General features: G+C 43.1%; 2 protein-coding genes and 1 long non-coding RNA gene across 12 annotated transcripts in view; 1 reads left to right on the top strand and 2 right to left on the bottom strand.

Annotated features, from left to right (window-relative positions):
* LOC128685375 (collagen alpha-1(XVIII) chain) overlaps positions 1-15,232 on the bottom strand; it is an 836,546-nt gene that overhangs the window by 765,364 nt on the left and 55,950 nt on the right. The window lies entirely within an intron of this gene.
* LOC138852396 (uncharacterized) lies at positions 3,743-6,679 on the bottom strand. The gene is made up of 3 exons (XM_070082818.1): positions 4,928-6,679; positions 4,526-4,671; positions 3,743-4,431 (listed from the first exon to the last, which is right to left on the bottom strand). The coding sequence occupies exons 1-3, from the start codon at positions 4,956-4,958 to the stop codon at positions 4,054-4,056; spliced, it is 555 nt and encodes a 184-aa protein (XP_069938919.1). The 5' UTR covers positions 4,959-6,679; the 3' UTR covers positions 3,743-4,053.
* LOC128690180 (uncharacterized) lies at positions 14,025-14,816 on the top strand. Its single transcript, XR_011391722.1, has 3 exons — positions 14,025-14,204; positions 14,306-14,362; positions 14,614-14,816. It is a non-coding gene; the product is annotated as an uncharacterized lncRNA (long non-coding RNA).

Raw genomic sequence — 15,232 nt, 5'->3', positions numbered from 1 at the left:
TGTAGTTTGTGGGGGCAGTGTAGTGTTGTGTTGTGGAGACAGTGTAGTTTGTGGGGGCAGTGTAGTGTTGTGTTGTGGAGGCAGTGTAGTGTTGTGTTGTGGAGGCAGTGTAGTTTGTGGGGGCAGTGTAGTGTTGTGTTGTGGAGGCAGTGTAGTGTTGTGTTGTGGAGGCAGTGTAGTTTGTGGGGGCAGTGTAGTGTTGTGTTGTGGAGGCAGTGTAGTGTTGTGGAGGCAGTGTAGTGTTGTGTACTGGAGGCAGTGTAGTGTTGTGTTGTGTTGTGGAGGCAGTGTAGTTTGTGGGGGCAGTGTAGTGTTGTGTTGTGGAGGCAGTGTAGTGTTGTGGAGGCAGTGTAGTGTTGTGTTGTGGAGGCAGTGCAGTGTTATGGAGGCAGTGTAGTGTTGTGTTGTGGAGGCAGTGCATTGTTGTGGGGGCAGTGTAGTGTTGTGTTGTGGAGGCAGTGTAGTGTTGTGGAGGCAGTGTAGTGTTGTGGGGGCAGTGTAGTGTTGTGGAGGCAGTGTAGTTTGTGGGGGCAGTGTAGTGTTGTGTTGTGGAGGCAGTGCAGTGTTATGGAGGCAGTGTAGTGTTGTGCTGTGGAGGCAGTGCAATGTTGTGTTGTGCAGGCAGTGTAGTGTCGTGTTGTGGATGCAGTGTTGTGTTGTGGAGGCAGTGTAGTGTTGTGTTGTGGAGGCAGTGTAGTGTTGTGGGGGCAGTGTAGTGTTGTGTTGTGGAGGTAGTGTAATGTTGTGTTGTGGAGGCAATGTAGTGATGTGGAGGCACTGTAGTGTTGTGGGGGCAGTGTAGTGTTGCGTTGTGGAGGCAGTGTAGTGTTGTAGGGGCAGTGTAATGTTGTGTTGTGGAGGCAATGTAGTGTTGTGGAGGCACTGTAGTGTTGTGAGGGCAGTGTAGTGTTGCGTTGTGGAGGCAGTGTAGTGTTGTGGAGGCAGTGTAGTGGAGGCAGTGTAGTGTTGTGGGGGCAGTGTAATGTTGAGGAGGCAGTGCAGTGTTGTGGGGGCAGTGTAATGTTGTGTTGTGGAGGCAGTGTAGTGTTGTGGAGGCAGTGTAGTGTTGTGGAGGCAGTGTAGTGTTGTGGAGGCAGTGTAGTGTTGTGGAGGCAGTGTAGTGTTGTGGAGGCAGTGTAGTGTTGTGGAGGCAGTGTAGTGTTGTGTTGTGGAGGCAGTGTAGTGTTGTGTTGTGGAGGCAGTGTAGTGTTGTGTTGTGGAGGCAGTGTAGTGTTGTGTTGTGGAGGCAGTGTAGTGTTGTGGAGGCAGTGTAGTGTTGTGTTGTGGAGGCAGTGTAGTGTTGTGGAGGCAGTGTAGTGTTGTGGAGGCAGTGTAGTGTTGTGGGGCAGTGTAGTGTTGTGTTGTGGAGGCAGTGTAGTGTTGTGGAGGCAGTGTAGTGTTGTGGAGGCAGTGTAATGTTGAGGAGGCAGTGCAGTGTTGTGGGGCAGTGTAGTGTTGTGTTGTGGAGGCAGTGTAGTGTTGTGCTGTGGAGGCATTGTAATGTTGTGTTGTGGAGGCAGTGTAGTGTTGTGTTGTGGAGGCAGTGTAATGTTGTGTTGTGGAGGCAGTGTAATGTTGTGTTGTGGGGGCAGTGTAGTGAGTGTTGTGGAGGCAGTGTAGTGAGTGTTGTGGAGGCAGTGTAGTGAGTGTTGCGGGGGCAGTGTAGTGTTGTGCTGTGGAGGCAGTGTAATGTTGTGTTGTGGGGGCAGTGTAGTGAGTGTTGTGGAGGTAGTGTAGTGAGTGTTGTGGAGGCAGTGTAGTGAGTGTTGTGGAGGCAGTGTAGTGAGTGTTGTGGAGGCAGTGTAGTGAGTGTTGTGGAGGCAGTGTAGTGAGTGTTGTGGAGGCAGTGTAGTGAGTGTTGTGGGGGCAGTGTAGTGAGTGTTGTGGAGGCAGTGTAGTGAGTGTTGTGGAGGCAGTGTAGTGAGTGTTGTGGAGGCAGTGTAGTGAGTGTTGTGGGGGCAGTGTAGTGAGTGTTGTGGGGGCAGTATAGTGAGTGTTGTGGGGGCAGTATAGTAGGTGTTGTGGAGGCAGTGTAGTGAGTGTTGTGGAGGCAGTGTAGTGAGTGTTGTGGAGGCAGTGTAGTGAGTGTTGTGGGGGCAGAGTAGTGAGTGTTGTGGAGGCAGTATAGTGAGTGTTGTGGGGGCAGAGTAGTGAGTGTTGTGGAGGCAGTATAGTGAGTGTTGTGGGGGCAGAGTAGTGAGTGTTGTGGAGGCAGTGTAGTGAGTGTTGTGGAGGCAGAGTAGTGAGTGTTGTGGAGGCAGTGTAGTGTTGTGGAGGTAGTGTAGTGTTGTGTTGTGGAGGCAGTGTAGTGTTGTGGAGGCAGTGTAGTGTTGTGTTGTGGAGGCAGTGTAGTGTTGTGGAGGCAGTGTAGTGTTGTGTTGTGGAGGCAGTGTAGTGTTGTGTTGTGGAGGCAGTGTAGTGTTGTGGAGGTAGTGTAGTAAGTGTTGTGGAGGGAGTATAGTGTTGTGGAGAAAGTATAGTGAGTGTTGTGGAGGGAGTATAGTGAATGTTGTGGAGGCAGTGTAGTGAGTGTTGTGGAGGCAGAGTAGTGAGTGTTGTGGAGGCAGTGTAGTGTTGTGGAGGTAGTGTAGTGAGTATTGTGGAGGGAGTACAGTGAGTGTTGTGGCGGGAGTATAGTGAGTGTTGTGGAGGCGGTGTAGTGAGTGTTGTGAAGGGAGTATAGTGTTGTGGAGAAAGTATAGTGAGTGTTGTGGAGGTAGTGTAGTGAGTGTTGTGGAGGCAGTGTAGTGAGTGTTGTGGAGGCAGTGTAGTGAGTGTTGTGGAGGCAGTGTAGTAGTAGTGTAATTTGGTCGATCTAGGAACACTGCCGGATAATGACCATGGAAAATGAGATAATGATGGGGTCTGTATGACCTTAGGGCTGACAGGGTATGTGTTTAATATGATTAATCATGCCCCAAGGGGATAGAGAGTCTTATTCCTATACATTAATAAGTAGGTACATAAAGTAGAACAAAGGATTCAGGTGTGCAGGTGGCAGATTCCAGGATAATGAGTGTGGAAAAGAATGTGATAATGGGTGGTCTGCATAAGCTCAGGTGCTGTCAGGGGTACAAGTTTAATATGTTTAATCATCCCCCCAGGGGATAGAGAGACTTATTTCTGTGTAATTACTAAGTATAAGAAGGTAGGTAATGATCACTTCTGACTCCCCAAACTCAATCACTCTGATAGATGGGGGAGGCAGTACAAAAAAAGGATTCAGGTGTGCAGGTGGCAGATTCCCCGGATAATGAGTGTGGAAAAGAATGTGATAATGGGTGGTCTGCATAAGCTCAGGTGCTGTCAGGGGTACAAGATTTAATATGTTTAAACATCCCCCAAGGGGATAGAGAGAGACATCCCCCAAGGGGATAGAGAGAGAGAGGCTTATTTCTGTGTAATTACTAAGTATAAGAAGGTAGGTAATGATCACTTCTGACTCCCCAAACTCAATCACTCTGATAGATGGGAGAGGCAGTACAAAGGATTCAGGTGACTGGGTACAAGCTTACCATCTCCGAGGGAGTCCCCCCCCCCTTCCCGGGGCTGCGACTCACTGACGCGACTGTTGCTACTTCACAACACTGCTGGGTTTAAAGAACGCGGTAATGGATGGGTAGCTGGTCCCCCGAGGGAGTGTTGCTCGCCCGTCCGTACCTCAGCAAAAAAAAAAAAAAAAAAAAAAAAAGGTTCTTCCGGGTACTACGGTAGTGTTTATTCTTGCCAGCTGCTAGATCTTTCCAGGTGGGGGAGGCTTAAAGCAGTGAGAAAAGGTCATCTAGGGAAGACCTTTGTGCTGATAGAGCTCTTATAGGAACTTTGTCATATACATTTTCCTCTTACCCACTCTCAGATGGGGAGAGGCTTAAGTGGTGCGATATTGTTTATATATATATATGTTTAGACTAGAGAAGATAGTAATATATAGTTATATGTAAATAAAAATCAGAGTTTGTCAATATTTTTATTAATTCACATACAAAAGGGCAAAAAAGCTGTGCAAAGTTTTTTAGCGCGAGCAAAGGGGCGAAACTGTGCGAGTTTTACTGGTTAGACTGAATGACTGCGCTCCTCCTGTTCACTTTCTGTAAGATTGATAACCTCCCGCTCGAAAATGATTTCCTTTTCAGGTACATCATCATCTGCCGTCTTTACCCCTTCTGCTGGCTTTACTCTCACGTCGGGGGTTTTCCCTTCCTTCTCCGACTGACTGTCAGGGTGCGCTTCAAGGTCGCCAGTTTGTTCAGCACCTGCCGCGGCAGTGACCTCAACAGAGTCATCAGATTGAGCAGTATCGAGCGTAGAGAGGTCCACAACGAGGTCATCAGACTGACATGAGGGAAGGCTCTGCGTTTCATCGTTGTCGAGATCTGGTTCTTTCTTCATAGGCTCCTCTATATCAGATGAACTGATCCCATCTTCCACAGGCTGTAAGTCATAAAGAGAACATATTTATCACTTTCAAATAAAGGAGTGGGACTCGTCTCTAATCTACCAAAGGAGGGAACATAGAAAGACATACCCTTTCCTGAGGAAGTCTTTGTTTGCGTTTCCTGCTATCATCACAATGACACCGCTTTAGGAGTTTGAAGCCGGTGTGTTCCTTCCCTTCCAATCTACCAGCCGATAAAATCAAAACTTTACAAATTCTGACTGGTCCAGTGAAAACTGTTGAAGAAAAAAAAGGAGACTCAACTTTAAAATTATTATAAGTCTCTTGCGCTCGTTTTGTTTCGTTAATATTCAAAGAGAAGTATCCAATCTACCAGCCGATAAAATCAAAAACTTTACAAATTCTGACTGGTGCAGTGAAAACTGTTGAAAAAAGAGACTCAACTTTAAAAATTATTATAAGTCTCTTGCACTCGTTTGTTTCGTTAATATTCAAAGAGAAGTTTTTAGCAAAATAAAATGTCTCGCTTACCAGAATCGAGAATGTCTGCTTCCTTCACCATGATGAGAGTAAAAGGCTATGGAGAGGTCAGCCTCTATCTTTTGCGGGGAAGACAGCTTCAGCGGGCTCTTATATACAGCTCAGAGAGGGCCTTACCAGCCAGGAGGGGTATTTGGGGGATACTCTCGTCAGAGGTGACCTTCCTCACAGAGGGAAGCACAAAGATAACCTTGTCTACTTAGGCAAAATGTATTTTCACAAGGAGGTAACATTTTAAAATTCTCTCTAGCATATGCTATCACTAATCTGTCATTGATAAAAAGCGATTTTTCCGAGAAATTTTTTTTAAAAAAATATAAAGCTCTTTCTAATCCCACAAGGCTTGCTTTATGAATAAACATCATAACATATAGACCGCAAGTGAGTGAAAAATCACTTTGTGTTCTGCCAGATAAACGATATAAATATTTAATTTTATTTAGTTTAAAAAATTTTTTTAAATTTATGCCATAATTCTCTGGTTTTTTCCCGTAACTGTCAAAGAAGAAGGATAGACTATTTTTCTTGTCCAAGAGAAGAGAAAAAAAATGACCCATTACTTTTGAGCTGTACGAAGGAAGAATATTACTTACAAGCACTATGGGCCTGTCTGAGGGATAGTCATCTAATCTTATTTGCTGTAGAGCGTCTATAGTGAAACAGCCAATATATGTGACTTTATTTCCTAGGGCGGGAATTAAACTATTATTTATTTCTGCGCAATTCATTTTTTATTTATGCTCGCACATCACAATGAACAGATCTATTCTGGTCGATGGATAAAACACCAGTGGTCTGAGCAAATAATAAAACTACCTTATTATGAGGGGCGGGCTTAGAGAACTGTAATTCAATTCTCAAGTTACCAGATTTTTCAATCGGGAGAGCGTCTTCCACTTGGCTGTCGGTTAAATTGAAAATATTGATGGTTCGCCCGGAGGCGAATGATTCATAGAGAATTAAATTTTCTTCCTCAATGCCCAGAGAGTTAATTGCCTCATAATATAATTTACTATAATGATGGGGGAAATCACTGCTTATGCGATAAACTGTATTATTATTAATACATACAGATAAACTGGCTAGATCCCCATGCTCAAAATATAGACCATTCTCCTTATGTTTTCCTGCATAGGCTGTCATGGGCAAAATTACCATGAAAATTTTGGCGGGAATTACATGACCCCATGGCTGATCTATTAGGAGGCTCGTTTGATTGTGACCTAGCACATAATTTTTACTTAGAGTGCGATTAAAAGTATATATTATCGGCTTTGCGTCTAAGGCTAGAGACTTGTTCAAGGCCATATAAGCTGATGTATATGGGTACACCCTATTAAGCCAAAGTTTAGCGTAATTAATATGGAGCTGGTATGTGCTGGCATCATCGTCTGTTTTCAGAGTCCACGCTTGAGGGGATAATTCCAGCCTAATTTTTAAATCGATATTGTCAAGCAGATATTGGTCCAGAGTGGATATGTCCAGAGCCAAGGGAAAACACAGAGTTATGCCCTGTTCTTTATCATTCTTTGTCAGTATCTGTGGTTCTTTTGCCGATGTGCGGGCGAAATAGGCTGTATCGAACAATTTAGTTATACCTTCTCCTCCTTTAAAGTCGGGCAAGAGATACCCCAGTCGGGCGATACTCGGCAACTGGCTTCGTTTTACTGAGCTGCAGAGTTTAATGAATGACCAGTAATTAAAACTAGAATTTGTTTCCGTTATTTGCTCGCCCAGGAAACACTGGACACTTTTAAATAACGTGTTGGAAAATCCATTGATGAGTGCGATGTTGCTTGTTTCCCCTAGTGGACTTTGCCCATCAGCCTCTGTTAGAGTCACTCTAAATTCTATAACTATTTTGCCTAAATCTAGAAATGCTCCGGGAACTCCAGGAATTCTAAATTCTAGAAAATTATCTTTTAGTTTTTGAGAGAGAGGAAGGTTTACTGGTAGAGTATCAAAACTCTGAGTGCGAGCTATGGAACTCTCAACTTGTCTCAGTCTATGCGGTCGCGGGAATTGATTAATGACGCTGGAAGAATAATCATTTAACGGGACTTTGAGTCCACTGTTTTCAGCCCCGACACCCGCCATGGCTAATAAGCAACTGTTTATACGAGAGAGAATACATCCGTTTTATAAGCAACTCGGCTTCGTCGGCGTTTATTTAACTTGCATTTATTATTCAGCCGTCGCTTAGTCACCCTGCTTACTCTGCCGCCCGTAATAACCTTCTTTGCGACACCTTTTAAAGCATCTATCCCGTGAGATTTAAGAGCAGCTTTCATGTCTGTTTTTCCAGACTGATAATCATCGAGCATTTTAGTTCCAAATTCTACTGCACTTGGCGCAGCCACTCTGAAAAGAAAAGGTAAAGCTCTTTTAGCTAGACCCGCTAAAGCCGAAAAAAATCCCCCACCTCGGACTCTGTATGGCGCGTGAAAAGTTTGTATATCTCCCAGACCACCTCCCACATGGGAGGGTTTTAGGGAGAATAAACTCCGAAATTCCTGCTCAGAGGGCACTTGAAAGGGTACACGCATGTTTGGCGGTTAGAGAAACAATAACCATTTTTACGCAGAGTTGGTTCTATTTATTTATCGGTCTTACATGTAACACTACGGTAGTGGAATGACCGCTTTCAAAAGACAGATTACGACCAAACTGATCTGTCATTTTGATAGCTATTTTATCTAATTTAGTTACGCATAGAGGTTTGTACATCATAGGATGAGCACCTTTTGAATAACTCTCCTGAAAGGCGAAAGCATCCAGAATATTGACTAACTGACTACCGTATATTTGCGGTTCCACAATATCACTATATATTAAAACATAATCAACTCCGGCAGTGGGATCAGGTTTGAATGGGGCAATCTGCTTGGGGAAGGAGGTCCCCTCGGGCGCGTCACTACGAAATAAATAATATTTTTCAGCGCTGCTAAGCCCAAGCACCCGAGCTATTCTCGGTTTAAATTGAGCTTTAAATGAAGTGGCAGCATTGTTTTTTCCCGTAAAGGTTCGCGATCTCGTCGAAACTAAAACCCTCCCAATTCCGACATCATAATTGAGTATTTTCCCTTTCGGGAAATGTGCCGAATAATTATCTCTAAAGGCTTTTTTTAAATCTGCTGTTAGCTGTCGATTAATTTCTTCAATAATATGGCTGGCATCTGTCGATAACACATCATTTTTTGGTAGAAAGTGATGGACTATTTCTTCTGTACTTATTCCTGTTTCAGTAATGTGATTTTGTATAATGTCAATACCGCATTCGGCATCGTCTCTTGTTAGAACATTGAATTTTTTGGGATACAAAACATTAAGCAAGGCTATTTCGTAGTTCAAGGATGGATTTAAAGGCGTTGCAGTAATTATATTTTGAAAGGCCGAAGCTGTATTGTCGAAAATGTCAATATTTTCTAAACTGCTCAAATAGATATATTTCCCCGGACCCCCTCTGTCCATGTTGAGGGACAGAGACAGTATGAGGCAAATACAAAATATAGACCATTATATATATTTTTTAAAGGCTTAAAAAAACTTTAGTTTGAAGACTTTACATTTTTATTTTTTTATTAGTTACAGCATTTAGGAATAAAATATCCACATCATCGTGCTGTCGTTTGCGTTTTCCGCGTGAAGTGACCTCGACTCCATCAGGCATGTCCATTTCACGCATGCCACTGTCTCGTTTAGTTCCAATCCCACCGGCTGGTCCGACGTCAGCACCGTTGACACCGCCGCTGCCGCTGCTGCAGCTGCTGTTGCCGCTGCCGCCACCGGCACTGCTGCCACCGCTGATGCTGCCAGTGCCTTGCTTCTCCACAGACAGCTGTAGTATTTCCCGTTCTAGAGCTTCGGGGGAGGCGCCGCGTTCAATTTCCACCTCATCTAGGATGATTTTAGGTACTGCCAAGTATGGGCTCACTGACGGTACGAGCAAGCATGTCTGAATTTCCCGTTTCAGTAATATGTCTTGAAATATGTTAATGAGAGGGAGATATTCAGTGTGCCATTCATCGGCCTGTTTTCTGCTCATGCCAATGTACTGGGGTAAAATTACCCGTTTGATGTTGCCATTGGCTATCACCGCCCGTCCCAGGGACACCAGACATAATTTAAACCAAATTCGTCGATTCTGTTGCGTGTCCTTGCTCAAACCGCGTACATAATGCGTGTCGAGACTACGCTCTAATTGCTGTTGCGCAATTTCATTCTTTTCAAGACAAGGACCCGCTGAGAACTGACATATTAGTGCTGCAAGGTGGGGTCTTAAAAAATCCTCTGGCCTGTCGTCAAGGGTGTTGGTGCATGGTGGGGGTGATTTTAGGACAATTTCCCCGGGTGTGCCCCGATCTGCAGCTATGGCACGGTTCACCAGGATTAGCGATTTTCGCTCAATTTTGGAAAAAGGATATTTTTCCCAGAGTGAAAGAGCCGGCTCGTAGGGGCGAGCAGAAGTAGCGTTGTGGGGATACACGATACAATCCCCATATTCCAGGAATTCTTCGCCCGTTATTCCCCCGACAATTACTGGAAATTTATATTCCATTCTCGTCAACAGTTGGGTTCCTTAGAGTCCTCGCTGAGGGAGTGAGACGGATAATGTTTATCGGTACGTCGGCGGCGGGGTTTAAATACCGCGCTGCTGTAGCCTCCCACTCCTGCGGGTGGGTTTGGTAGGGGTTTGGGGGACCTCTCTAGGTCGACATTCGTCTAAGGTGCTTATACAAGCTTTGGGCCCCTTCAAAAGCTTCTATCATATCCCGGAAATCATGCGTAGCATATTCTAAGCGTCTGATTTCAGCCGTCAGTTCTTTCTGATTAAAATTGTCATATAATTTTTCAATTTCATCAAAAGTCTTAGTAAATCTGGTCATGGGGCAATTGACTTTGAAGGATTCGTAGGTTTGCCATAAACTTTGTATCACACGAGCTTTGTAACACACTTGCTGATAAATCTTTCGTCTTGACGTTAATTGATGTAATAATATCGACAAACTGGGGTCCTTTTCTCCTTCTTCATTCAACGGGAGATTAATTCTCTCGGGATAATCAACTGATGGCTGGTCCATTTTTTTTTTTTTTTATGAATAGCACTTCGAGAAGGAACTTCTTGTCTCTATCCTGTCCCGGTATTTACTAAAGCGGGCAAAGCTCTTCTCTCGACTTTATGAAAGCTTAAATTTCAATAGGCTAGCCAGAGCGGCTTTTTTTCCGCGGTCTTTTTAACATAAAAACCGCCTAATAATTGTTTTCTCGCCTTGTGATTTTTTATAAATCTTGGCTCTAATCTAATAAGGCTCACTAATTCCCCTACAACGGGCAAAAGTTTTTTATCGATGTACGCTCGACTGCTTGTCAAAGATTTAATGATTTGTAAGATGTTTAAATTATGGTATGGAGGGAATAAAATACCTCTCTTATCCCACCGAATGAAAGAATTATTTTTGAATAGATTCAGCATAGATTTCGCGTATGGCAATTCTTCTCTCGTGAAATACAGATCAATTATTTCATTTAAATTTGGGGAAGAGTCCTCAGGCGAGAGAGAAAGACTGTTGTTTTTTCTTGATATTAAAGATAAAAGTATTTCCGGCGGGAGTTTATTATTGGCCATTATTTTCTGTTTCGGATTTTTTTTTTTTTTACTCTTAGACTCCTCGCGGCAACTACCGCGGGCGCGCCCGCCACCGCAGCCGCCGCAGCCGCCGCCACTGCCGCCACTGCCGCCACCGCCGCGGGCGGCATTACAGCGAGCGAGCTTTGTTTTTTTTTTTTTTTTTATGGGGGACTCGCCAGTCTCAACAAAGAGCTCGGGTGGGTGCCCGCTCGTGGGAGGTGGTAGCTCGAAGCGGTAATTACCCTTATGAGGGCGAGTTGCTATGCTGGGGCAGGAGCTGACCTTCTCATCCTTGCTTTGGGCTGGTTTCACTTTCACTCTCGAGAGGCTGGAAGATTCCTTCCTACGCGCCATAGTGGTGGTTGCAGTGCTTCTGCGAAGGCGGGGAAAAGGAGATTCGCGCTTAGGAGTGGGTAAGATATTTGTTCCATTTTTAAAAATATATTTTTCGGCGGTTAGCCGAGGGATGAGACAAAATTCCTTTACCACCATTTCGATTATTTTTTACTTTATAAAACTACTAATCAGCGAGATGACCAGAGGTAAGAGTGTAGTTAAGATGGCTCCTCCACGCTTCGAAAGAAGAATATTTTTTTTTTTATAAAGTGGAGTTCGTTTACGGGCAACGGTGAGAATGTCTCCTCTAAACTTCTTTAATTTGCTCAAAATAGTCGGTTCTACTGTTAGATTTTTCTTAAGAAAATTAGTAAATATCTCAGATATGCAATTAATTTCTTTTTTTTTTAATTCCTTAATAATACGATTGCGAGCTTTAGCTGGAAGTTTGTTTAATAAAATTAATAAGTCTCTGTGTTGCACTGCCAGGGGCTTACCCCTGTCTGACATTTTGCATGTCCTTCTCGTGCACCCAGCTATCTGCACTTCGGGGATAACCCACCCAGCTCACCAGATATTCTCTACTGCCGTCAGTTTTTCTTCTCCGTCTCAATATTTTAATGGGAAAAAATTCAGGTAGAGATGTTTCTATTAATTCCTGAGCGTAAAATTGCCCGAGTATTTTTTCCCCGCTCAGGTCGATAAGAGAATATGAGGGGATTACTTGCGAATTATCAACCGATTGGATTTTAAAAATTTCTTCGGTGTTTTGAGGCCAATAACTCTTGTGAAATATCCCCCGGTGGCTAGTTATCCGCACATGCGCTCCAGGAGTCAGTCGTGGACTAGTACGAGGCTGATAAGGACGGGCATTTAAATACATTAGCCCAAACTGCCGACGAATGTCTCGAGGAAGACTCAGAGAATGCACTTGTTGTGGAGTTTGACCTTTCTTGAGAGAGGTGTGAGGAGTTGAGTTGTAAGTTTCTACTATGGCTGGTAATACCTCTATATATTTTAAAGAATTTGTTAAAGTCATATAGCGGTAGATTCTATGCTTAAGTGTGCGAATAGCTCGTTCCGCTATTGCAGCCTTAGTGTCCGAGAAGGTACTGTATAATTTAATATTTTTTTTTTTTAGGTAATTCAGAAGAGGACGATTATAAAACTCGGTCCCTCTGTCCGTGTGTAATCTCGAAATTCCACGGAAGGTGGGGCTTTCTATAATATTTCGTAAGGCTGACAAGACGCTTTTTGAGTTTTTTCTGACTAGTCCTACCGCCTTCATTAACCTTGAAAAGACATCAATGCATAACAAAATATATTTAATGCCGCCATTGTGGGAATGTAATAAAGTCATGTCCGCCAAGTCGCAGGTGAGTATAATGCGAGGGGCAGCAGCTATGATTTTCCGTCTGGGAAATCGCAGAGGCTGCAATTTATGCAAAGTATAGGCCCTCTGAGAAGAGAGATAATCTACTACGTCTTTATAAGTAATAGAGGCGTTTTTCTCCCTAGCTGCTCTAAAAAGTTTGTTAACATTCCCAGTAAAGCCCCCGGGGCTATTGACGTCTCTAAATACCTTTTCTAGAATTTTCTTTTTATGTGAATTTAAGGCCATTTTTGTTTTTACCAGCGGTATACAGTTTCACAGTTGCCCTCTCCGGTAATGAAGCTTCGTAATTGAATTTCCTCTGGAGCGGTTAAATCAACCAGAAGATAGCCGTATTTATCCGCAGTGACGTGACGATATATCTCAACAAATTTCGGGGCTAGATTTTTTCCATAAATTTGTCGCCCGAGACATTCCAACTGAGACAGATCTCGTTGTCTTAATAAAATATATTGGCTACAATTAAGTGTGATCGTGCGAGCGTATTTTCCTTGTGGAAATAAATTTTGAGATATGAGAATTACGGATATTTGCTCGTGTCTTCCTCTAGTAAAAATATTGGCTATAACATCACTCTTAACTGCTTCATTAAAAAGGTCATCAATTATATACAGAGAGCTATTGTCTGTCTCAAGGGGATTTTGGTAATCCGCCGGGTTAATGAGACCTTTCACTAAAATGATTTTCTCACTAAGAGAGGTGATTTGTTTCAAAGGGTGAGTTTTATCATCCAGACTGGAAATGATTATTCTCGCGAAAGAACCGGCATATTTTTTACATAAACGCTCCACTAGACTGCTCTTGCCTGCCCCGCTAAAACCGGCAACAAGTATTCTTGCAGGCTCTCTGAAAATATTCAACTCTTCCTCTGTAAAGGTACAGACCTTGTCCATCTTCCCATTTCAAATGAGCCTTTTTTGTGGAAGAATCATCTTATATATAAACATTTCTTTTTAGTTCAAAGCAGAGGGGAGGGAGGGGGGAGTTTATCCCAGAGATGAAGATAACAATGGCGGCATGGCCTTCTCCCGCCAGAAGACCATAGAAAAAAAGCCCGACCGACAGTGAAGGTCGTCTGGATATTACGCAGTTTCACTACCTTCCCTACGCCAGGTGGTGGTGGGTCGAATGGAGGTCACAGACAAAGAGAAGCAGGCCCCCGCCACTTTCTGCCGGCTGATGCCTATTTATTTTTATTTTTGGGAAAAATATATTATTATTATTATTATTTTTAAGAATATTTAGTTTTGGCGATGGTCAGTATCTATAAATTAATTAATTAATCTTTCCCTCGCCTCGGCTTTATACAAATGGGAAATTCACATGACTATGGCAATTTACGTAATCCTCCCTACTTGCCCGGTCTAAATTCTTATTTTTTCGTTCGGGAAAAGAGTTCTTCCCAGATTTTATCCCTCTTACTTTATTGACAATAAGAAATCTTTTCTAGATTATATTTATAATATATAGACTTGCAGGGATTTTTGTTTAAAAGATTCTCGTGAAAATAGAGAGAGACTGATGTGAAAAACTGTACCTCTACTTTGGGGAAAATTAAGCATCTTATGAGCACGCTATCCTAAAAGCGTGCTATAAATACGCTCACCTTTTCGTCTAGGGCGAAAGGTGCTCTTCCCGCTCACTCAAGAAAGTTACCAGCTTAGATTAGAGCAGGTAAAAACTTCTCTATCTATGGGAGATTAAAATATTAACTATAATTTAAATAATTTATGGAATATGAGTGTGTGTGTGTATATTTACAGATATGACTCGTCACCCAGCTCGCAGATGCCACCTATGCGGGCGATTATACCCTCAGGATGCAGCTCACCACACTTTCTCCTGTAGTTTCTGCGGGCTATCAGTGTGTGTGGCGAATGTCACAGCTCATCGCAGGAGATGCGTGACAGGTGAGATACCCAGGTTATTGCTCTGAATTGATGTTTTCTTAAAACTGCTATTTTCAGATAATGAAATAAGTCTTTGAGCTAATAATAATTTTTTCCAACAGTTGGGGCGGGGCAATACTCCAAGCAGATGATCCGGGGGGCGGGCCAGGAAGAAAGAGGTCAGCGCTCTTTTCTTAATCAATTATTTTTATTAACAGTCAAACATTTTTAAGATATGTTTATAAAGTATCTCACTAACAAGAATAAAAATCATTTTGAGAACCGCATATATTCCATAGATTGCTTAGCTTCTCCCAGTTTTATACTTTAACAGTAACATTTTTTTAAAAGATTGCTAGAGTTATAATTAGTCTAGTATGGCTCTAAAACAAAATAATAATAAATAACTTTCTCTAATTATATTATGCAGATCAGTCTGTGTCCTCCGATGAATCTTCGACCGTAACACTCCCACAAGAGCAAGTTGAGCCGATTGCCGGTCCCAGTGGATGGAGACCAGCCGCCACAAGTGACAGCTCCTCTTCCAAGGATCATTACTACTCTTTCTTGGGTTCCCCCTCCTCTGTTAATCGAAGGTTCACTTCAGGTAAAAAAAATTTTTGTTCAGATGAGGAAGAGAGTGAAATGGGAGACGATTCCATTTCAGAGGAACCACACATCACGAGTCGGTCGGAATGTTTTCAAGGTCACTTCTGTCGAATAAAATATTCAATTCCTGCCTCTCATAAACACGACCCCATATTATTTCTTCAGTCCTTCGCAACAACATTTATGAGGCACATATTACAGTTTTTCACTGTTCTATCAGGACGAGCACTTTATGAAAATGCTCTTAGGATTTATGCCGAACTGAGCCTTATTTTGCGCAGACAGTCGCTACTGGGAGAGGATGACAGTCGTGAGCATTATATAACTTTTCCCGCGCAACTAGTTACACGAGATGATATATCTCGGCTCTTACGGTCATGGAGGGAGTACCTTAGCATGCGATTAGAAACTGAAATTTCATCGGGCGAGGGATCAGGCTT

This window comes from Cherax quadricarinatus, chromosome 8 (assembly GCF_038502225.1).
Source record: "Cherax quadricarinatus isolate ZL_2023a chromosome 8, ASM3850222v1, whole genome shotgun sequence".
Classification (NCBI taxonomy): domain Eukaryota; kingdom Metazoa; phylum Arthropoda; class Malacostraca; order Decapoda; family Parastacidae; genus Cherax; species Cherax quadricarinatus.
Note: the sequence above shows the minus strand (reverse complement) of the source record. Positions and strands in the feature narration are given on the sequence as shown.